The 24,684-nt window shown below is 44.8% G+C and overlaps 1 protein-coding gene across 2 annotated transcripts in view; it reads right to left on the reverse strand.

Moving 5' to 3' along the window:
* Positions 1-21,388, reverse strand: part of LOC129699240 (calcineurin subunit B type 1) — a 44,216-nt gene extending 22,828 nt beyond the window's left edge. For both annotated transcript variants that reach the window (XM_055638858.1, XM_055638857.1), the window contains exons 1-2: positions 20,982-21,388; positions 5,595-5,634 (exon numbers count right to left, since the gene is read on the reverse strand). In XM_055638858.1, the coding sequence (XP_055494833.1) occupies positions 5,595-5,634; positions 20,982-20,984 (43 nt within the window). In that variant the 5' untranslated portion in view covers positions 20,985-21,388. The remainder of the gene's footprint in view (positions 1-5,594; positions 5,635-20,981) is intronic.
* Between the last annotated feature and the right edge of the window lie 3,296 nt (positions 21,389-24,684).

Consider the following 24,684-nt stretch of genomic DNA (forward strand, 5'->3'; position numbering starts at 1 on the left):
GTTCCTTTTTATTACACAAGTTAATTAATCTGTGTTCCTCCATTGTTGTCTGTCTACCGATAAATCAAATCCCATCTATAATTTTGTGGAATATGTTTATACATATTTGCTCTACACTGTAAAATCAGAGCACAGAACCTCTCTTAACATTTTATAGACAATAGGTGCAGGAGTAGGCCATTCGGCTCTTTGAGCCAGCACTGTCATTCACTGTGATCATCCCCAATCAGTACCCGTTCCTGCCTTCTCCCCATATCCTCTGACTCCGCTATCTTTAAGAGCCCTATCTAGCTCTCCCTCGAAAGTATCCAGAGAACCGGCATCCACTGCCCTCTGAGGCAGAGAATTCCATAGACTCACAACTCTCTGTGTGAAAAAGACCCATCCTGAAATTCAAAATATATAAAATCAACGCCTGCTCATTTAGTCCTCAGATCTATGACACAAAAGTCAGTTCCTTACACACTCAGCAGAGGACACACATTGTTGTGCACAGTGTGCTATTATCAACATGCTACCAAATAAACCTGAACATTAGAACAAAGGCTGCTGAACTGACTTTGTACTGGACCGCACTGCATACTTCTAAACAGAGATGACCAGAATGCCAAATTGCAGTTTTGTTCAGTTTATTATAATGCAAGTTAAAAACTGCACAAAAGGGTCAATACAACAGTACATTAAAAGGAAATTTCTGGCAAAAAGACATCAATAAGTCAACTAAACAAGCTACCTGTATAACTACCATTCCTAACTGTGTCAAACCTCTGCGTTCAAATACAAATTTTACTTTCTCAACTAATTTTTCGCATCGCATCTTATAATGAACAACTTATTGAAAACTGAGTTGTTTAAGAAGGAACTGCAGATGCTGGAAATTTTTTCAGTAAGACAAAAATGCTGGAGAAACGCAGCGGGTGAGTTTCTCGAGACCCGAAAAGTCACCTATTCCTTCGCTCCATAGATGCTGCCTCACCCGCTGAGTTTCTCCAGCATTTTTGTCTATCTTTGAAAATTTAGTTGGGGTCCTTCGTAAAAAAAAAAACTAAAAGTAAAAGTAAACACTAAGGCTAATCTGCAGAGAGAGAAGCAGAGCCAACTTTTCAGGTCATTTGTATCTATCCTTAATTGCCTATTCTAAATCCCTCTAATCTCCAATTTCTTCCATTTCCAGTCTCCGAAGAATTCCCAATTCCTATCTAAACAGTGACAGTTCTTTCAACAACCTATGCATCCAGTTCTGGAACGCTTCCCCTGACATTCGATTACAACTTCTTGAAATTGACTTCTATTTAATTCAGGCTTCCAAATATCTTTGTGCCTTGGTAATAATCACCATTGGTGTCGTGGCCATTTGGCTTTATTTTGTGTGTCATTAATTATGGCATTTGCCTTTAATTTTAGTCTGCCCGTAATTATGTGGGTGGGAATTATTACGTAGTCGGTGGCGTGTTTGCTGCAGGGATTCTTGCACAGAAGCTGTTTTCTAGTTAGCTTAGTTCAGAGGACCATGGCTGAAGGTATAACTTTTTGACAATGAGAGTTTTCTAACGTTTCTAAGCAATAAACTGAAGTTTGACGGGGTTTAAAATGTACGAGTAAAAGGTTGGATGAATACCTTACTGTTTTTCTTCAACAATAAAGAAACTATTAATCAAAAGACTGTGTTATGAAGATTTATCTTTCGAGAAGCTTTGAACTGAAGGACGAGGAGAGCTCACATGCGTAATTAAATGACATACTCCTAATGCCATGTGTTCTCCAGAGTGGCTAGAGAGATAACGGAGCGATTTCTTGAACGTTATAATAATCTGCCCCTACATTAGGGAAACAGCATGAGAAGCACCAATTGAAAGTTGCTACATCCCCACTACCTCCAAGGAGTCTCGGACACATGACCACTTGTGGTGGCACTGAGGATAGAGTCCATTCCTGAATGCACATGGAAATCTAATGTAATGTGGCACAACCTATCCACCTGTACCATCAGGCATCTCCTGCCCCATATGTGGAACAAATCTGTGGGTTAATGTCATCGTGAAAGCAATGACACCATTTATTTAATGCCTTAACTTGGAGTTAAGATCCACTTTGGTTGAGAATTAACTTTCTGTACTCCATCAAACTATTCCCGTGTATTATTGCTACAAAGCAATTAGAGACAGCTTATCACCAGTGGAACTGCTGCTGATTCTACAAACTGCTTTGGGTGAGCCCAATTCATCTGCTCTTGACGTCAATATTAAGTCTAATAAAAACTTTGAAATTACCATCGGGATGTTTAATTTGGAGGCAGCGGTGAAGGTGTTTAACGTGGATTTAGAAATCAACTGAAATATAAAAGGGTGTATGTGGGTCAGCCAGTTATATCATCATTCTCAAATAACCCCATCCAAATGAGGACTTTTGGTATAACAAGAGCACCAGTAAAATGAATATCTTAATATTCTTGGTAGGATATTGCAACTTTCATCATCACTTTTCTAGCTTCTCTAAAGCTCCATTGTGAATTTGCACAATCAATGCATTTCCATCTTCTTGAAGGCTTCTAACCTCCATACATCTGCATCTTGGGGAAAATGATTAATGATTTAGGATTTTTAATACACTTGCAATAAATAACATGCAAATTATTTATCTTTAGGAAGTCAAAACTTGCAGGAAACACGGGCAATTAACTGCATTTGTATGGCACTTTTAACGTGGCAGCAGTTATTTCTGACTATGGTTATTAGGCAAAATCCATCTCAAACAATAAAGCATTATCAAAAAGGAGTGTCTACATATCTTAAAGGGGAGGTAGACACAAAATGCTGGAGTAACACAGGCAGCATCTCTGGAGAATCTTAAAGGGGAACTATGAGCTCGAGGGTTGAGAGAATTCCTGCACTTTAGTGTGTTACATCTTACGCCATGGGTCAAAAATTAATAACATTCAGATATACAAGCAGCCAGAACTAGAGGAACCCAAGACTTTGGGACAGATAGATAGCAGTCAGGCAATGAGAGGGTTATTGCTTAAACTAACACAGCTTTTACTCTTTCAACAAAAATATAAGGTGGAGAATTCACTTTCCGTACACCCATTATGGGTGTTTCATGAACTCTCAGCTGCTGTAATTGGCAAATTTCAACCAAATTAAATTTCACATTGTTTTCCAAATTTAGTATAAGCACAGGATGTTCAGCACAAGCCTGTTCTACCATTCAGTTAGTACACAGCAGATCTACATATTTCTCCTTCAATGCTGTAGTTATTTCCAATGCAGTTAGTCAACCTTGTTACCACGGATGGAGAATGAGGAGAAAGGAATATAATCTAATGGTGGCAAGACATGATAATGTATGAGGAGGATGCTATTGCTTTAGGCCATAAATTTTTTAATATGTTTTTGTTTTACAAACATCCATTTTACAGAACCTCTTAAAAGTTAGAAAACTCTTGAAAAGATACTGTTGGTATCCCTTATGATGAAGCATCCTCTTACAGAGGAAGAACATGGATAAGGAGAGCTAGTACATAATTTATTTTGATGAATACAACTGAATCAAGTTCCTAAACTGAACACTGAACTCAAAGTCAGGCATCATAGAAACATAGAAAATAGGTGTAGGAGGAGGCCATTCGGCCCTTCGAGCCTGCACCGCCATTTAATATGATCATGGCTGATCATCCAACTCAGTATCCTGTACCTGCCTTCTCTCCATACCCCCTGATCCCTTTAGCCACAAGGGCCACATCTAACTCCCTCTAAGGGGGGCATGCATAGACAACAATTCAGGTCAAACCTCTTTTATAAACTGATGGAATTGGTGGGACAAAGCTGGAAAAGAGGCAAGGATGTCTGAAGAAGGGTTTTGGCCCGAAACGTTGCCTATTTCCTTCGCTCCATAGATGCTGCTGCACCCGCTGAGCTTCTTCAGCACTTTGTCTACCAAGGATGCCAGGCCTGGCTAGTGGATACAGATGTTCCTCGACTTACGATGCTTCGACGTACGATATTTCGACTTTACGATGGTGCAAAAGCGATACACATTCAGTAGAGACCGTACTTCGAATTTTGAATTTTGATCTTTTCCTGGGCTAGCGATATGCAGTACGATACTCTCTCTCTTGATGCTGGGCAACGGTAGCGAGCCACAGCTCCCAGTCAGAAACGCGATCATGAGTGTAAACAACCGATACTCTACAGTGTTCTGTGTTGCCAGTGTTTTTTTGGATACAGTGTATTGTGTTTTGTGTTTTTGCATCCCATCATGCCTACTCTATAAAACGCCCATCTGTGTCCCCTGCTTCTGGTGAGAAGAAGTGGAAGGCAATTACTCTTGAGATAAAACTTAAGGTCATTGCCCAGAATGTAGGCGGCAAGCCAATAATGGCCATCGCACGCGAGGGAGGATGGTGACTGGCAGATGGTTGGAGTAAATGACAAAGGCGAGAGGTGAATAAGAAACAAAAGGGTGCCAGGGAAGTAAAGAAGAGGAGACAATATAGCTGGAGGGAGCAATAGGGATGGGGTTGGGGAAATAAAGGGAAATGTGGAATTGGATATGAGCATACGGAGGGAAAGGATTAGGGGGGCCAAGGGCAGTGGGAGAAATGTATGCGCACTCCCAATGGTGGTGACGGGGAGAGAGGGAATGTGGGAGGGGGATTACTTAATTTGCCACAAGCAGGATAAGGTATGTGCTGAGGTGAGACATGACTGTAGTAGCAAGTCTGGGTCAGATATGGTCGAAGAATGTGGAGAGCAACAGGAATAACAGAGGGGGAGCAGTGAGAGGGTCTTGGGATCCCTAGAGAGAGAGAACTTTGAGATTTTGCAGTAGAGCAGTGAATCTAGCGCTGCATGCCAGTTTCCTGTATGCACCCCAGCATGTATCCACATACTTGTGTCTCATGTTCCTCCTTTTTAAGAAACTGGAATAAGATGGGCAGGGAAAAGATCAGAAAATAAGAGCAATAAACAAGGTGAACAGAGGTGACTGAAGAGAGAAAGAGATAGTGCTAATGGAATGGTGATAGAAATTGATTTTACTGCTCTTCGTAGTCTGATTGAAGGTTTCGAGTTAAGAAACTTTAAGCTAGGAAGTTGCATGGAAATTGAGAGCTTGTATATGGAAAGGCCTCATAACATAGAAATGCTAATGTATATTAAAAAATGTGCAAAACTTATTAAATCAATTTAACTATTTCACTGTAATTAATGTTGAGCCAGAACTAATTTAAGTGGATAATTTCATCAAAGTAGTGCTTTAGAAGGATAGTAATTAGTATGAAAATAAAACTGCACAGGTAACTGGGGAACAGTTGGCAAGTTCATTATATGCAAACATATGGAAAATAGAAAAGATCATTTGACTTTCAGTTAGCACACAAGGTTCACCACCACCAAAATACCATTAATTATTGAGAACAAAGCACAAAAGAAAGTCCTGAATGTTTCTACACAGCATTCGAAGAATTTAAAGAAACTCTATTTTGCTCAGTCGAAGAATGCAGAGAGCAACGGAATACACATACAAGTTTAGATGTTCCAATCAAGATATTTGTCAACAAAACCAAAATGTATCTTAAATGAAGATGAACTTACAGTGCGAGCACATTTCCAGGGGGTAGCTTGCTTCGTTTCCCTACAATGAAAGAAAACAGTTCATAATTACTCCTCAGATTGAAGTCTACATTACAAGAATATATTTGCAACGGCCAAAGATTTTTGTATTGCATAATGCAAAGCTTGAAATTATTTAGCAAATTATGGATAATTTTGGAAACTGGGAATAGTGCAACCAATTTTGAAAAAAAGTTCACTCTTTTCTTTTTAAAAACACTTTTTTTTAACACTAACATACACCTCCAACAAAATATGAGAAAGACGCTGCCTTCAAGTCTGTTAAGTGCACAATATTTGAATTTAAGCAAGTATTATTTTATCCAGTTATTAAACATTCTGTTAATAAGTGCAGAGTCAAGTGTTTTATGACATCATGAATATTCATTTTTAAGGAATGGCATATAAGGAGCAGAGAGAAGCAGAGCACAATTTCGGGAAGGAATTCCAGGACTAAGGACAAAGGAAGCTGGAGATACATTTGCCACGGTTGGAACGATTAAATCAGAGTGCACAACAAGCAGAAATGTGGGTAGGTAAAGGTGTGAAGTCAAGGGGATATAAAAACAAATGAGCAAAGGGGTAATGTGAGGACAGGGCTTAGTATGTTAGGATGCAGTCAGTTACAGATTAGCTTACATCTTTAGATGGCGTAAAATGGGAAGAAAGCCAGGAGCCTACTGAGAAAGCCAAATCTAAAGACAAGGCGTGAATATGGTCTTCAGCTGCAGATGAACTAACAGGAGGATGTTTATGGAGATGCAAGTAGGTGATCTGTGTTCTGGAGTGGAAACACCTCCAATATTCTGGGGTGGGAGGGTTTCATACATGAGAACACTTCTTTACTCCCCACTGTCCTTAAAACAGTGCTTCACAGTTAATCAACAGAACGACATTTTGCAACTTCCCTCAAAAGCTGTTCAATCTCTGGAATATCCTAGCTCAAGTAATATTTCATGCTGTTTATATGGTGGCAGTTTAAAAATGCAAACAAAAATTCAAAGAATAAGCATACTCATTATAGTCATGTCATTTCTATAGACCTTTCAATACGGTGAAGTTCTATAAAGGGCAAAAAAAGGCCAATTTCCGCAAATCGTACTCCAGTTACTTGATGAAGCATAATCCATTAACCTTGATTACCCATCATACTTGGTGCACAGGATTTGTTCCTTGACTATCCACTGTTGCCAATTCTTTCATAACCCATTAAAAAGAATCCATGTACAAACATCCTACATACTAGGCACTCATTACCCTCGGCTTCTCACACCCCTCTCACCTTAAAGCAATGCCCTTGAATATCTGATTTTTCCATCCTGGGATAAAGTTTCTAACTGTCTACCTTATTTATGCCTCTCATCATTTTATATACTTCTGTCAGGTCGCCGCACAACAACCAGTGTTCCAGAGAAACAATCCTAATCTGTCCAAGCTCACACTGTAACAAATGCACCCTAAACCTGGCATCATTCTGGTAAACTTAAATCTGCACCCATTGTCGCTTTACCTCCCCCCCCTTGACTCCATCCAAGGGCCCAAGCAGTTTTTCCAGATATGGAGGTTTACCTGCACCTCCTCTGACCTTATCTATTGCATCCGCTGCTCTAGGTGTCAGCTACTCTACATCGGTGAGACCAGGCGTAGGCTTGGCGATCGCTTCGCCCAACACCTCCACTCGGTTCGCATTAACCAACCTGATCTCCTGGTGGCTCAGCACTTCAACTCCCCCTCCCATTCCTAATCCGACCTTTCTGTCCTGGGCCTCCTCCATGGCCAGAGCGAGTCCCACCATAAATTGGAGGAGCAGCACCTCATATTTCGCTTGGGTAGTTTAAACCCCAGCTGTATGAACATTGACTTCTCCAATTTCAGATAGTCCTTGCTTTCTCCCTCCTTCCCCTCCCCAGCTCTCCCACAGCCCACTGTCTCCGTCTCTGCCTCTTCCTTTCTTCTTCCCGCCTCCCCCACCTCTACATCAGTCTGAAGAAGGGTCTCGACCGTAAACGTCACCTATTCCTTCGCTCCATAGATGCTGCCTCACCCACTGAGTTTCTCCAGCCTTTTTGTCTACCTGCACCCATTCGGCTCACATTACACACAAAAGCCAACTAATGGAGGGAACCTATGCTCAGGATAGTAGATGGGGTGGAATACAAACAGATGTTTTTCCCCTGGATGATGATGAGCTACCCATTCATTGCTGCAGCCATAGTGCAGGCCAGCAGATAATATTGTTTCATGATCATCACTTATGCCATGCAAATGGTAGAAAAACATTTGACCTGCTATTTTCACTACAGTATTCACGTGGTTTAAGACTGTTGAGTTTGTGATTAATTGGAACCTCCAGGATGGCAATGTCGGGAATGCCATTCAAACAAAACTCAAGGTCCAGTGGTTATAAATAAACAGAATGGTACTGGCCACGTATCAGTCCATCTCTAAATGTTGTCCAGTTCTTAGAAACAAAGAAAATAGGTGCAGGACTAGGCCATTTGGCCCTTCGAGCCAGCACCACCAATCAGTATGATCATGGCTGATCATCTAAAATCAGTACCCCGATTCTGATTTCTCCCCATATCCTTTGATTCTGTTAGCCATAAGAGCTATATCAAACGCTCTCTTGAAAACATCTAGTGAATTGGCCTCCACTGCCTTCTGTGGCCGAGAATTCCACAGATTTACTCTGGGTGAAAACGTTTTTACTCATCTCAGTCCTAAATGGTCTACCCCTTATTCATAAACTGTGACCCCTGGTTCTGGAATCCCCCAACATCAGGAACATTTTACCTGTATCTAGCGTGTCCAATCCCTTACGAATTTTATGTTTCTATAAGATTCCCTCTCATCCTTCTAAATTCGAGTGAATATAAGCCCAGTTAATTCATTCCTTCATCATATGTCAGTCCTGCCATCCCTGGAAGCTCACCTATGTTGCACTCCCTCAATAGCAAGAATATCCTTCCTCAAATTAGTAGACCAAAACTGCACAAAATACTCCAGGTGTGATCTCACCAGGGCCCTGTACAACTGCAGTAGGACTTCCTTGCTCCTATGCTCAAATCCTCTCGCTATGAAGACCAACATGCCATTTGCTTTCTTCACTGCCTGCTGTACCTACATGCTTACTTTCAGTGACTGATATACAAGGACACCCAGGTCTCGTTGCACCTCTCCTAATCTGACGCCATTCAGATCATAGATAGATAGATAGATAGATTCAGATCATAATCTGCCTTCTTGTTCTTACCACCAAAGTGGATAACCTCACATATATTCACATTATACTGCATCTGCCTACTCACCCAACCTATCCAAGTCACCCTGCAGCCTCATAGCATCCTCTTCGCAGCTCACACTGCCACCGAGCTTTGTGTCATACGCAAACTTGGAGATGTTACATTTAATTCCTTTGTCTAAATCATCAATATATATATTGTAAATAACTGGGGTCCCAGCACTGAGCCGTGCCGCACCCCACTAGTCACTGCATGTCATTTGGAAAAGGACCCGTTAATTCCTACTCATTACTTCCTGTCTGCCAACCGGTTCTCTATCGATGTAAATACCCTACCCCCAATACCATGTGCTCTAATTTAAGTAAGTTTATTGGCCAATTATTCACATAGAAGGAATTTGCCGTGGTGTAACACAAGTAACAACTTGACATACAGTGACAGTTACGAATGACTCAGAAAGCACTAAACGTTAATAATAATAACGCGAGGAAGTGTTATCCAAGCAGAATTTGTCCCCTTTAGCATACCTGGGTAATTTTCCACAATGGTAATTAGACAGTTGCATTACAACTGTGCTCGAATAGCTTAGCCAGAGGCACAGCTAGTTTTGTGGTGCAAATGTAACAGATAAGATGTTAAGCCCCATTCATCATGCTGTATTCACTGCTCTAAAATCATTTTTCAATATCATGTGGAATGAATCAAAATGGTTAAAGTGACAATGCAGATCTCTGGAGAAATGTGCCATTTTTGGAACTTTACCCTGTTCCTGGCTGTTAATTGTTCACCACATGTTAAGAAGCGACAGAATATACAGCTTTGATTCGACCTATTTCTTACAGAATCACTCTGCTCTGTCGTTGCATTCCTCTTTTACAGTTTTCCACCAGATTGGTATTGTATTTTTAAGCGCGCCTGCTGTTCTCGGCTCTGCATTCTTCATCAAACCAGGATGAACTATCTGGACAATAATGGTGATGCCGGATATGCTGGGCAACAACATTACAGATTGTCGTTTTACAGGCTTCTGCTGTGGCCTGTAGCACCACTACGATATAGACCTCTATAGATTAGCTATAAGGATAGTGTGGACAGACCTGAAGTGTCAGAGACTGAGGGGGTCTGATAGACAAATATAAAATTGAGAGGCATAGATCAGAATGACAGTCAGAATCAATCTCCCAGGGTGGAAATGTCAAAGACTAGAGAGCACCTCTAAGGTGAAAGGACAAAGTTTAAAGCAGGTGTTTCTTTTAGAAAAGCAAGGTTTTTTTTACCCATTCTGGTGGGTGCCTGAAACATGTTGCCTGGAGTAATGGTGGAAACACGTATGTTTGTTCCATTTTAGAATCTTTTCGATAAGCTTATGGATATGCAGGGAATGAAGGATATGGACCACGTGCAGACAGAGATTAGCCTAACTTGACATTTTTTTCCAGCATGGATAGGTTCTAAGAATGTTCAGCTTTCAACTGTGAGATTTGGAGTAGTCCATCGATTTTTCACAATTATAGTGCCATATAACACAATGGAAGATGCTCTCAGTATGAAAACAGCACTGTCTCCACATGGAATGATGTCCTTGGCCTATGCATCTGCCACAGGTATATCAGTCAGGGTAAAGTTGCTTAACTCACTACTTGCCACAGAAACTGCCTGACAACTATCCACTTTCGAGCTCAGCTGGCTTGGTGCTACAAAACACTCGTAATGATAAATACCGAAACCCCACTCAGATTACATTGTGTTCTTGCTATTTTAAGTGCTCCGTTCATGTGTTGTTCAGCATGGAGGGGCACTGATTTATCAAGCGAGGACAGTGAGTAATAATCAGAAGGTTTCACAAAACTCAAAATTCTCCAGATTGCAATACCCTGCACACACACCCCACTTGCGGCATTGTGTGCTGATCCCAATTAGGACTCATCACTCGAGAAAATGGTGTAGATAGAAGAAGCAAGACATCCTTGACCATGAGTGTCACAAAAGGCCATGTAGCATGGTTAACTTACCTGATATACCATCAGGTAGGTGGTAATTTGGTTATTTCACCTCTCATTCCTTTACAGTGACACCAACATTCTCACAACAGAGCTTACATGGATGTTAGATGCATCAAAGGCAAGGAGAAAACAATTGATGCCGTTAAGATGGGCATTTACAAGCCATTGTCATAATTTACAAAGTACTATGTCATAATTTGTCATAACATTAAACAAGTGTTGGGGTAATATTTCAGCATGGACAGCTACATGGACAACAAAGAAGGGAAGAAGATTGAACTTTTTTTGTCTTCCATCACAGTGAGGAATGTAAGGGTGTCGCTGTGGTGGGTGTTCATGTTAAAACATTCTTTGGGGGTCTTGTTGAGCTTTATTGGTATGACTGTATGGGAATCTGAATGTCACTGTACCTTAATTGATACGTGACAAGAAACTGACCTTGAAACTTGGATAAAAGTTGAAGAATAAGAATTTTTCCAAGTGGCAGATTATCCGGGACTGTGCAAAGACCAGTGGCGGGCTCTCAACCATTCATGTTTTACATATTTATCTTAGAAGACAATGTAACACATTGAAGATTGTTGATGAAACAGCATATAGAAGATAGATTTGGTAAAGATTGCAAAAGGACAGGATTCAAACAAGCGATCAAGACAGCGGCAGATGGAATACAATGAGAGAAGATGTGGGGCAGTGCATGTTAATTTGTTCATTGACATTTCGTACGAAGATCCAACTGCAGCACAGATGCCAATTACAGTCTTAGCCATAATAAAGTGCTGCCGCAAGGACCTTAGTAAGCATTAGGCAGACTTCCAGAACTGAAATTTTGAACAGAACTTCTATATCTACCAGTTTTAGTTGCAAATGCTTCATGGGAGTATTAGCAATTCCCTACATTATGAAGGGAATTCTAGAACTCTGAGCCTTTCAAGATTGAAGGGCAGCTTTGATGACCGTCTCATTAAATTAGGATAATCAAGTCAGAACTGGAATTAGCCCACATGTAGGAGACTTACGCAGCCGTAAGGGGTTTTTCAACCCTGTTTCATTAAACCATTTGAGCTAAACAGAATAATGTAGATTTTAATCTTTCCAAGTGGTGATTGCATCTGAAGATAGCACTTGACCTGGCTATGTACACATGATCAAACGTATGTTTACACTTTTAAAAAAGTCCTCTGAAACAAAGCATGTGAGCAAACAAAGCAAAGAATGAATTCACCATAGCAAGTTTAATTCAATATAAATTGACCGTTTGCTATTTAAATCAAAAGGCAATTATGTTCAACCTCATTTATCCTACTTTTTTGGACAAATGGAAAAGTCCTGCATTGTAGGAAATTGAGCAATAGAATTCTGAACAGCCTTTTCATAATGTCCAAGCTAAATCTCATTCAACTTAGTGATTTCAATCCTGAACTATTTTGACAAAAATAACCCTTGGGACTTCTCCATTTTTGGGCAATTGAAATTATTAATTTAGTGGATATGTACAAAAGTATAGGAAAAATAGGAACAGATGTCTACTCAGCCCCTGTCAGCTGCTGTGCCCTTTCAAAATGACCACAACTCAACTTCAACCCCAATGTCACTTTCCCATCCCTTTCTCCATATTCTTCAATATCCAGAAATCCATAGAAGCCTGAAAATTACAGGATAGGGAATTCCAATGTGAAAAGGTTTTTCCCATTTCACTGCGACAACTGATTCTGGTCTTCACTGCCAAGTGAAGCTTCCTACCATCAAGTCTTCTTAAAATATTTGAACATATTAAATATTTCTTAGCCACTATCTATTACTGTTAAAAGATGGCGGCACTACCTTAGCAGCTGCGGCTCGCCTGCAGTCCGTCTGTTTTTTTTTCTTTTTTTGTGTTATTCTTTTGTCCTGTTTAGTTGATTTTTGGTTTATTATGTTGTGTATGTGGGGGGGGGGAACACGTTTCTGGTCTCTTCCTTCGGGGGATGCGACTTCTTTTGTCGTATCCTCCGTCTCCGCCTGCGCCTGCGCCGAGGCCTAATGGCGGAGCTGGCGGCCTCGGAGCTGGGGCAGCCACCGCTGGGACAGCAGCAGTGGCGACCAGAACTCGGAGCTGGGGAGCGGCGGCTGGGACAGCGGCGACCAGAACTCGGAGCGGCAGTGGCGGCCTGGCCTCGGAGCTGGGACAGCGGCCGCCCAGCATCGGAGCCGGGACGGCGGCGGCAGCGACGGCCTGGTCTCGGAGCTGGGGCGGCGGCAGCAGCAACCTGGCCTTGGAGCGGGGGCAGCGGCAGCGATAGCAGCGGCCTGGCCTCGGAGCGGGGGCAGCGGCAGCGGCCACACGGCATCGGAGCTGCAGCAGCCTGGCCTCAGAGCTGGGACAGCGGCGACCAGAACTCGGAGCTGGGGCACGTTCCGGCAGCAGCGGCCACTCGACCCGACCGCGGGCCCAGTGGACGACAGTGGCAGCGGCCTCGGCGCAGAGGGAGAATAAGAAGGGATGAGACAAAGACTTAAGACTTTTGCCTTCCACCACAGTGAGGTGCCTGTTGAACTCACTGTGGTGGATGTTAATTTGTGTTTATTGTGTGTTTTGTCATTTTTACTATATGTAGGACTGCAAGGCAACAAAACTTTGTTCCGACCGCAAGGTCTGAATGACAATAAAGGCTACTTGTTACTTGTTGTTTGTTGTTACTCGAGAAACTATTTGCCCAGTTTTCCACAATTATGAAAAGGATGGATAAACAGGGTCTGATTAGGAACAGTCAACATGGATTTGTGCCTGGAAGGTCATGTTTGACTAACCTTCTTGAATTTTTTTAAGAGGTTACTAGGGAAATTGACGAGGGTAAAGCAGTGGATGTTGTCTATATGGACTTTAGTAAGGCCTTTGACAAGGTTCCTCATGGAAGGTTGGTTAAGAAGGTTCAACTGTTAGGTATAAATGCAGGAATAGCAAGATGGATTCAACAGTGGCTGAATGGGAGAAGCCAGAGGGTAATGGTGGATGGCTGTTTATCGGGTTGGAGGCAGGTGACTAGTGGGGTGCCTCAGGGATCTGTGTTGGGTCCTTTGTTGTTTGTCAATGATCTGGATGAAGGTGTGGTAAATTGGATTAGTAAGTATGCAGATGATACCAAGATAGGGGGTGTTGTGGATAATGAAGAGGATTTCCAAAGTCTACAGAGTGATTTAGGCCATTTGGAAAAATGGGCTGAAAGATGGCAGATGGAGTTTAATGCTGATAAATGTGAGGTGCTAATCAAAATAGGACGTACATGGTAAATGGTAGGGAATTGAAGAATACAGTTGAACAGAGGGATCTGGGAATAACCGTGCATAGTTCCTTGAAGGTGGAATCTCATATAGATAGGGTGGTAAAGAAAGCTTTTGGTATGCTAGCCTTTATAAATCAGAGCATTGAGTATAGAAGCTGGGATGTAATGTTAAAATTGTACAAGGCATTGGTGAGACCAAATCTGGAGTATGGTGTACAATTTTGGTCGCACAATTATAGGAAGGATGACAACAAAATAGAGAGAGTACAGAGGAGATTTACTAGAATGTTGCCTGGGTTTCAACAACTAAGTTACAGAGATAGGTTGAATAAGTTAGGTCTTTATTCTCTGGAGCGCAGAAGATTAAGGGGGGACTTGATAGAGGTCTTTAAAATGATGAGAGGGATAGACAGAGTCGATGTGGACAAGCTTTTCCCTTTGAGAATAGGGAAGATTCAAACAAGAGGACATGACTTCAGAATTAAGGGTCAGAAGTTCAGGGGTAACATGAGGGGGAACTTCTTTACTCAGAGAGTGGTAGCGGTGTGGAATGAGCTTCCAGTGGAAGTGGTGGAGGCAGGTTCGTTGGTATCATTTAAAAATAAATTGGATAGGCATATGGATGAGAAGGGAATGAAGGGTTATGGTATGAGTGCAGGCAGGTGAGACTAAGGGAAAAAAAGTTGTTCGGCACGGACTTGTAGGGCCGAGATGGCCTGTTTCCGTGCTGTAATTGGTATATGGTTATATGGAACGTAGAACATATATCAGATACTGTAGTCTTGTCCAGAGAGTTATTTTAACGCAAGCAATGTTGAGTTGCATCCCTTACAAGGGTGAGGAATACTATCCTGAAAATGACCCTGTTGCTGAGATGCTATCGGAGATGAACCACCAGGTTCCTAAAATTTGCTGAATACAGGATGGTGACCTCTGCCAATGGTTTTGATTGAAAGATACATGGAAACAAGCCATTTGGCCCATTGAGTCCATGCCAACCTTTGAACACCCATTCACACTAATCGCATTGGTCTTGTCCATCTATTGCCATGTTTTTTATCGATACAGGGCTTGAACAGAAGCAGTGATATTTTTTAAAGTTTGGGTGCAGTAACATGACATGTCATTACAATTGGAGTCCCCTTTAGTTATAATGTGCAATCAATTACATAGATAATAGGTGCAGGCGTAGGCCATACGAGGTAGCACAGCCATTCAGTATGATCATGGCTGATCATCCAAAATTAGTACCCCATTCCTGGTTTCTCCCCATATCCCTTGATTCCGTTAGCCCTAAGAGCTACATCTATTTCGCTTGCATGATCTTTATACTTAACACTTTATACATATACTTAACAGCTGCTGCTTCAACTGCAAGGGCACCAAATTGTGAAGGTTGCTCTGCCCAAACTACAGGAGCAGTCATCACCGTGCTAAGGAAACACAGTTACCCCGCCTTGTTGAGGGTAGGAGACTTTGTCCACCTGCAATGGCTCAGTCTGCTTAAAGCACTTGAAAAGCAACAATTAATGACCCAACTAATCTGACGGGTGTCAGAGGTTATGAGGGAGGAGGGAGAAATAGATCAGCCAGATTGAATGGCGGAGTAGACTTGGTGGGTCGAATGGTCTAATTCTACAGCTATCAGTGCGTTATGATCTTATGATTTAATCAGAATCTCAACAGAAACACACGATTCTTTTTAAAAATAGGAATAACTTACTCCAAGGGAGGACAAGTTCACCAACACTACCTCAAAATGATACACAAGATTGTAGAGCCGATGGGCTGAATGGCTTCCTGCTTCTACAGTATGTTTGTAGTATCACATGCCCGAATCCCAAAATAGGAATATACGCTCCAAAAAATCTGCATGGAGACACAAGAGACTGTGTATGCAGGAATATTGTCAAAATTAAAAGATCTGATGGAGGAAGCTGGTGGAATTATTGAAAAATGAAGCTGGTACCTGGAGAACCACATCTTTTCACCCGTTAATAGGCAGGGTAATAAGGATTATTTTTAGTATGTTTGTACTTAGCCACACTATACAAACAAATAATTAATTATGCCAGATCAGATGGGGAATATTAACCTGTCATTTCTAAGTGCTGCTTCTTGGACCTGATTTCCTTACATTAAAACGATCATGTCCCAAGTTTGCTGAATTGGTTCCAAAGTAGTTTCTATATCTTAACCTGTTCAGTACTACCCCAATATGTACTCCATTGTCATGGCCAATAGTAAAAAAAATTGCCAGTGAACAGGTTAAAGGACAAGAAAGTATATGAGAGACAATATTTTCAAGGAGTGTGTAAAATTGGATGCTTGCAGTTCACAGAAGCGAGCATAATCATATCTGCATTTTGTGCTACTTGCTATTATTTGAAACCTATTTTAAAAAACAAATCCTTTTTGCAATCATATTCAAAACCTTCATATAATTAATCACTGCGATGAATTGACCTTTTATTTTTCAAACAGATCCCAAAGTGTATTCTCACCCCTCTATTCCATGTGTATAAAACTGGCTTAAAAGCCTAGTTTGATATCCTATACGACAATGTTCTTGAATATTTTTTGTCTTGGTTTCCATTTTGAGATCACACAGTTCACATGCATTTCCCTAAATATACAATCAAGCACACAGAATTGCAGTACCATTCAGAATAAATTACAAGCCCATACCAAATAAACAATGGTGGTATACCACAATCTTGTGAAGTTTCTATGCACAATGAAAAATATATTGAGAATTCTATTTTATCATGAGCCAAACATAATTGCGTGGAAACAGGCTGTTCAATCCAAAAAATGCACATCAACCATCAAGCACCTTTTACACAGATCCCACGTCAATCTCAAGCTATTCTCACAGTCCCACCAGCTTCCTACAGATGTTACCACTCACCACCACACTAGGGGCAATATACAGCAGTCCGTTAATCTATCAACCTGTATGTCTTTGAGAGGAGAAACTAGTGTCTGGAGGAAATGGGCACAAAAGCAGAACATGCTACTCTGGATATCAGGATTGAACCCTGGTGATTAGAGTTGTAACACCTTCATTCTTCTGCTGTTCCACACGTTAGAACTTTCCAATTTTCCTAAAATCTAGCATTAAGTTTAGCAAATGTAGATTTGCAGTTCGATACTACTCCCAGCTTACAAGTCGAGAATTCTTTACATTACTTGGAAAAGCCATGGAGAAAATACTGGAGAAAGTGAAGGGAAAGGAATCAGATTTCACCGTGTCTTCATTTTCTAATCCAACAATAATCATAATTTAAATATTAACACCAATGGCAAAAGCTTAAAAAGTAAAAAAATCATTTAACTACTGGATTGCAAATCCAAAAATCAAAGGGAAAAAAATGGCATGGAATTCCAGTGAAATATTCAATGCAAACCAACCCAAAGAAATCGATTCACTGTATTATTATTCAGAGATTTTGTTTTCAATGTCCACATTTCACATCCACTCTGTTTACACTTTAACCGTAGTTCCCGGCAAGTAACTTATGTAATTGGTGGATTCAGGGCTGTCCAACAAGATTTAAATCGTATAGGGGAAGACTTTAGAGACACTATCATGCACATGGGTGTTAAACAAAGATCTCACCCTAATCATGGGTCTTCATAAAACACCCTGCCTACTATTCAAAAACAATAGGACTATTGGTTTTCTAGTCCAACATTTTGCCCTCATATTAGTAAAATAGATATATCATATTCCCAATTATTGTTTGTGGAATCAGGCTATGCACATCATTGTTTTTGCATTAATTACTTTAATAAAGTTATATTTTTCCAATAACTGGTCTGTCAAATTTATAAAATGAGCATTGTACTCTCTAGAATGCTCAAAAACAATGCATGCATAAGATACGAGTATATATTTTGAGAAATTTTAGCTGTTACTGCCCTTACTAATTTTGGAATACAAGGCAGCTCAGACCACAAGCATGCCTATATTAGTAAACTGTTTCTCATTTTCATATTGCACAACACACACATGTTCCACTTTGATAGCAATCACTCTGCATTTATGGTCACTTTTAATGAGAAAATTATCAGAGGGATGATCAGACCAAGTGGTAATACTACTGATGGCAATATTGATAAGCGTGATAAACAAAAGATTTGTCAAAAGCCTGAAATCAGGAATTGCAGAGAAGATGCAACAATACATCCGTTTACATATTACTCAATAGATTAAAACTCCAACTAACAATCATAATGTTGATCATTTAAACTCCACCACTGTTGATAAATATAGACCCAACTGAAGTGAATCACTGACCAAAGTTCATGGTCTAATCCCAACTCCATTTAAGCTCCTGATTTTAACCATGACCAAGCGTTATAACTCAACTGGAAACAAAAGTAAATTGGCTCATATTATGCATCAATTGTATGCTGCAGGAAAGAGTGGTCAGAGCTAGCAGCTTCAAATTCCTGGGCATCAACATCTAGGATGATCTACCCTGGATGAATATAGTTAAGAACGCACCTCTACTTTCTTAGAATTAAAGGTTTGGCATGTCACCAATCCTCCAACAAACTTCTACAGATGCACCATAGAAAGTATCCCGTCTGGTTGCATCTTGGACTATACGCTTGTACAGTGATCCCAATTCACAAGAAAGCAACAGGCTGCAGTGGATGGGGAACTCAGCCTGGACCATCATGGGCTACCACCATCAAAAGCATCTATGAGGAGCTGCCTCAAGAAGCTGGCATCTACCACTAAATATCCCCCACCACGCTCTCTTCTTACTTCCACCTACAACCATCAGTTCTTGAACCGACCTGCACAACACTAATCCTATCTCAGCAATGGACCACCACAGATCACCCATGCATGCTTTCTAATTCTTTTGCACTAATATCTTGTTTTTTGCAGTCTGTCTCTTTTCACCATCTAGTAAAATTTGTACAATTTATGTACAACTTTCAATTTGTTTTTGTGTGTTGTCAGAGTCCATGTGCCTTGGATGCCACAGCAAGCAAGATTTTCATTGCACCCAGTACATATGACAGCTAACATTGCCTAATGTTATATCTCAGATAAAAGACCACAGGTATACAGGAATGAAGGTCAGTTAGCTCACATTGCTCATCCACCAACAAAAGCTTGGAACCTATCCTAATTTGAAGTAATCTTACTCTAAATAAGAGTACCTTTAATATCATCAGGTGTTCCAAGAACAAATAATTCTTGCATGAGTTAATTCATCTCCTGAGATTCACCTATTTTCAAAGAGTACAGGGAATCAATTCCCCAAGTCCCCACTCCAGCCGCTTGCTTTATCTACCCCACCCCTCTTCCAAAATAAATTCCAATTTAACTTTCACACAGATGTTGTCATCAAATAAATCCATTAGAGCCACAATGTACTTCAAATTTCTGATAAAGTGTAGGTTGCGTTTGGCTCTAAACGTTACAATCATTTAAAAAAAAACCTGAATAATCTTGGGTAAAAATCTACCGCAGCTCATTTTTCTAAAAATACTGATTCCAATTAATTTCAGTTATTTTCACTATACAGTGCTGTAAGCAATTCAATATATCACAATTGAAACATGAAATTCCAAACATAAATTTTAAATGCTGACTTTGCTACTTGCAACACAGAAATATCAAAAATAAAGGGTCAATTAAAAATAAATGGTGTGCATATTTACTACAGATGTTACATCGTTCACAGTTTGAAGCTATATTCCAAATACTGGTTTACATTTCTGAAGAAGTCAGCTTCTGGCAAACCTAAAATGCAACATTTTCTGCAAACATTGCTTCATTGAATGCAACATTTTCAGTTTTTCAAGGTTTTCAACAGCTTCAGAATTTTCCCTTCACAACAAAAGCAACTTCAGATCAGTTGACTTTAATTGAGCCCCACGTAAACAAAAGATTAGGTCACCACTCCATCTACTTGCTAAGGCTTTAAAGTAGAAAATGGAGTGAGCATTATTTTTTTTTAAACTAAAATTGCAGCCAAACAATGGTCCCCTCCATTTTGGCCAGTACAGAAAGGCATACGTTAATATTTATTTACTACTTTCATTTAGTACAGCAGGTGATATATAAGTGGCCCAGCAAATCAAAAATTATAAATAAATGCCTCTTAACAAATTAAAATGATTAATCGTGAACATTTAGGAGTGGGGAAGTGGATGTGGGGATCTGATGGGGAAGAGGATCTGGTGGGGGAGGGAACTAGATCTGGCGAGGGGGGGGGGGATCTCAGGGAGGGGAAATAAGGTTTGGTGAGGACTATGTCGTAGGAAGAGGATGGATCTGGTGGGGGGTTGGCGAGATCGGGGAGAGGGGATGCCGATGTGATGGGTGGGGGAAGATCTGGGGGAAGAGGATGCAGTTGTGCGGGGAGGCAGATGAGGGGGGGGGGGGTCTGGGGGGGGGGGTGAGAGACAGATATGGGGGGGGGGGAGAGAGCATCTGGGGGGGGGAGATGTGGAGGAGGGGAGAGGGATCTGCAAGGGGAGGGGGAGACAGATGTGTGTGTGTGTGGGGGGGAGACAGATGTGTGTGTGTCGTGTGTGTGGGGGGGGGGTGGACAGATGTGTGTGTCTGTGAGTGTGTGTGGGGGGGAGAGACAGATGTGGGGAAGAGATTGTGGGGTGGGGGTGAGATGTGTGTGGTGGGGTGGGGGGGGGGGGGGGGGGGGGGACAGATGTGGGGAGGGGGGGGGGGGGGGCGAGGTGGGGGGGGGGATGTGGGGGGGAGATGTGTGTGTGGAGAAGGGGGCGGGCGGGGCAGCCCTGCGGCGAGGCCGCCCCACACTGCGGCGCTGCCATGATGGTCGCCTCCCCTCCCCTCCCTCTCTCCCCGCTCACCATGATGATGCCGGCCGCCGATGTCCGTCCGTCCGCTTCCAGATAATTCGATCAACTGTCGCCGCCCGCACCGCACCGCACCGCCCGCCGCTGTGAGTGGGGGGGTGGGGTGGTTTAGTCTCCTCTTCACGCCTCTCACCGCCCGCCCGCTCGCTCGCTGCGGCCCGGTTGTGTGTGTGTGTGTGTGTGTGTGTGTGTGTGTGTGTGAGTTAGCGGGAGGCCGAGGCCGCGGGGAGCGCTGCTGCTGCTGCTGCTGCTGCTGCTGCGGTGGCGGTGAGGAGAGGGTGTGGTGGAGCCGGTGTGTGGGGCCGCTGCCTGTGAGCCGGGGTTGGGTGTGGGTGTGGGGGGGAGAGAGAGGGGGTTGTCGGGCTGTTCCTCCGCCTCCTCCTCCGCCGACCGCCGCCGCCTCAGCTCCGCTCGACCGGGGGACAAGCGCCGCGCATCCGGGCACTCACGCACGGACGGAATCACGCAAACGTCGCTGCCCCGGGGTACGTCAGCGCGTACCTGCGGCCCCTCTCCCCGACGTCAGCGCGCACCTGCGGCCCCTCTCCCCGACGGCAGCGCGTACCTGCGGCCCCCCTCCCGGACGTCAGCGCGTACCTGCGGCCCCTCTCCCCGACGTCAGCGCGTACCTGCGGCCCCTCTCCCCGACGTCATCGCGTACCTGCGGCCCCTCTCCCCCGACGTCAGCGCGTACCTGCGGCCCCTCTCCCCCGACGTCAGCGCGTACCTGCGGCCCCTCCCCCCCCCTCGTCAGCGCGTACCTGCGGCCCCTCTCCCCCGACGTCAGCGCGTACCTGCGTCCCCTCTCCCGACGTCCAGCGCGTACCTGCGGCCCCTCTCCCCCCCGACGTCCAGCGCGTACCTGCGGCCCCTCTCCCCGACGTCAGCGCGCGTACCTGCGGCCCCTCTCCCCGACGTCAGCGCGTTACCTGCGGCGGCCCCTCTCCCACATTCCCCCCTCTATCAGGAAGGCTCCCCCCCCCCTCTCCCCCCCCCATCTTCTTCCCTCTCCCCCCTCTCTTCCTCCCCCCTCCCTCTCCCCCCCCCTCTCCCCCTCCCCCCTCCCTCCCCCCCCTGATCCCCCCCCCCCCCCTCCCCCTTCTACCCCCCCCCCCCCTCTCCCCCCCCCGCTCCCCCCCCCCCCTCCCCCCCCCCCCCCCCCCCCCCCCCCCCCCTCCCCCCCCTCTTCCCCCCCCCCTCTCCTCCCCCCCTCCCTTCCCCCCCTCTCTCCCCCCTCTCTTCCCCCCCTCTCCCCCCCCCCTCTTCCCCCCCTCTCTCCCCTCCCCTCTTCTCCCACCCCCCCCCTCGCTCCTCCCCCCTCACTCCCCCCCCCTCTCTCCCCCCCCCTCGCCTCTCCCCCCCCCCTCTCCCCCCCCCTCTCTTCCCCCCCTCCCTCTCTTCCCCCCCTCTCCCCCCCCCCTCTCTCCCCCCTCCCTCTCCCCCCCCCTCCCCCCCCTCTCTTCTTCCCCCCCCCCCCCCCCCCCCCCCCAACCCCCCCCCCACCTTTTCTTCCCCCCCCCCTCTCTCCCCCCCCCCTCCTTCCCCTCCCCCCCTCTTCCCCCCCCCCTCCTCCCCCCCCCCCCCCCTCTCCCCCCCCCCTCGTCCCCCCCTCTCTCCCCCCCCCCCCCTCCCTCTCCCCCCCCCCCTCTCTCCCCCCCCCCCTCTCCCCCCCTCCCTCCCCCCCCCCCCCCCTTCCCCCTCCTCCCCTCCTCCCCCCCCTCCCCCTCCCCCCCCCCTCTTCCCCCCCCCCCCCCTCCCCCCCCCCCCCCCCCTCCTTCCCCCCTCCCCTCCCCCCCCCCTCTTCTCTCCCCCCACTCCTCCCCCCCCCCCCCTCCCCCCCTCCCCCTCCTTCCCCCTCTCCCTCTCCCCTCCCACCTCCCTCTTCCCCCCCCCTCTCCCCCCTCTCCCTCTCGCTCTCCCCCCCCCTCCCCCTCCCCTCCCCCCTCCACCCCTCCCCTCTCCCCCTCTCCTCCCTCTCTCTCTCCCCTCCCCCCCTCTCCCCCTCTCCCTCTCCCCCTCTCCCTCCCCCCCCCCCCCCCCTCTCCCCCCCCCCCCCCCCCCCCCCCCCCCCCCCCCCCCCCCCTCTCCCCCCCCCCCCTCCCCCCCCCTCCCTCCCCCCCCCCACCCGCCCCCCCCCCCCCCCCTCCCCCCCCTCCCGCTCTCCCCCTCCCTCTTCCCCCCCCCTCTCTTTGCCCCCCTCTCTCCCCCCCCCCCTTCCCTTCCCCCCCCCCTCCCTCTTCCCCCCCCTCCCTCTCCCCCCCCCCTCCCTCTCCCCCCCCCTCTTCCCCCCCCTCCCTCTTCCCCCCCTCCCCTCTTCCCGGGTTGTACAGGGCCCTGGTGAGACTGCACCAGGAGCATTGTGTGCAGATTTGGTCTCCTAATTTGAGGAAGGACATTATTGCTATTGATGGAGTGCAGCGTAGGTTAACCAGGTTAATTCCTGGGATGGCGGGACTAACATATGATGAAAGAATGGATCGACTGGACTTGTATTCACTGGAATTTAGAAGGATGAGAGGACACCTTATTGAAATGTATAAAAATCTAAGGAAAAATGTTCACGATGTTGGGGGAGTCCAGAACCAGGGGTCACAGTTTAAGAATAAGGCCATTTAGGACTGAGATGAGAAAAAGCTTTTTCACCCAGAGTTGTGAATCTGTGGAATTCTCTGCCACAGAAGGCAGTGGAGGCCAATTCACTGGATGTTTTCAAGAGAGAGTTAGATTTAGCTGTTAGGCCTAACAAAAGCAAGGGATATGGGTAGAATGTTTAAGAAGGAACTGCAGATGCTGGAAAATCGAAGTTAGACAAAAATGTGGGAGAAACTCAGAGGATGAGGCAGCATCTATATTACCTTGACTTTTACCTTGTCCTTTTACCATCTGGACGCCCGCAGCGATGGCTGCGGAGGGTTGAGGTCCCGACCACGGGGGAAAATGGAGGAGGTCTGGCCAATTTTTGTGCCTTCCACCACATTGATGAATGCTGTGGTGGATGTTTGTGTTAAATCTTTATTGTGTTTGTGTGTTCTTTATCATTGTATCGCTGCTGACAAATTAATTTAACTTGCACTTTATGTGCAATGTGACATAGAAACATAGAAATAACGAATAAAACTGTATTGTATTGATATATGGAGCGAAGGAAATAGGCAATGTTTTGGGTCAAAACCCTTCTTCAGAATGAAGAAAGATATAGGGAGAAAGCAGGAACGGGGTACTGATTTTGGATGATCAGCCATGATCATATTGAATGGTGATGCTGACTCGAAGGGCCGAATGGCCTACTCCTGCACCTATTTTCTATGTTGTGCAGAGATGCTGTCTGACCCGGGTTACTCCAGCATTTTGATATTTGGTGGATCTTGGTCGGCATTGAGGAGTTGGGCCGAAGGGCCTGTTTAATGCCCTTTGACCTAATTGGGAAACCCATTTGTTGCAAGTAGTCCAACAGCTTACCACCACTTCTCAAGGCCAAACAGGGATCATTTAAAAAGCTATCTTATTTGCATTAGAGGGGAATAAGTATGGCATGTTCTTAGGATTTCTGCCATGTTAATATGTTTTTTTCAAACTTGTTCAACTTACTGCAAAATCTAACAGCTTCAAAACTCACACCAAGCCACGTGCTTCTTGCATGGTTGGACTTTAAAGAGATGAGTTCTCTTCTTATTGTTATTATTATTATGAGTTTGAT

This window comes from Leucoraja erinacea, chromosome 8 (assembly GCF_028641065.1).
Source record: "Leucoraja erinacea ecotype New England chromosome 8, Leri_hhj_1, whole genome shotgun sequence".
Taxonomy (NCBI): Eukaryota; Metazoa; Chordata; class Chondrichthyes; order Rajiformes; family Rajidae; genus Leucoraja; species Leucoraja erinaceus.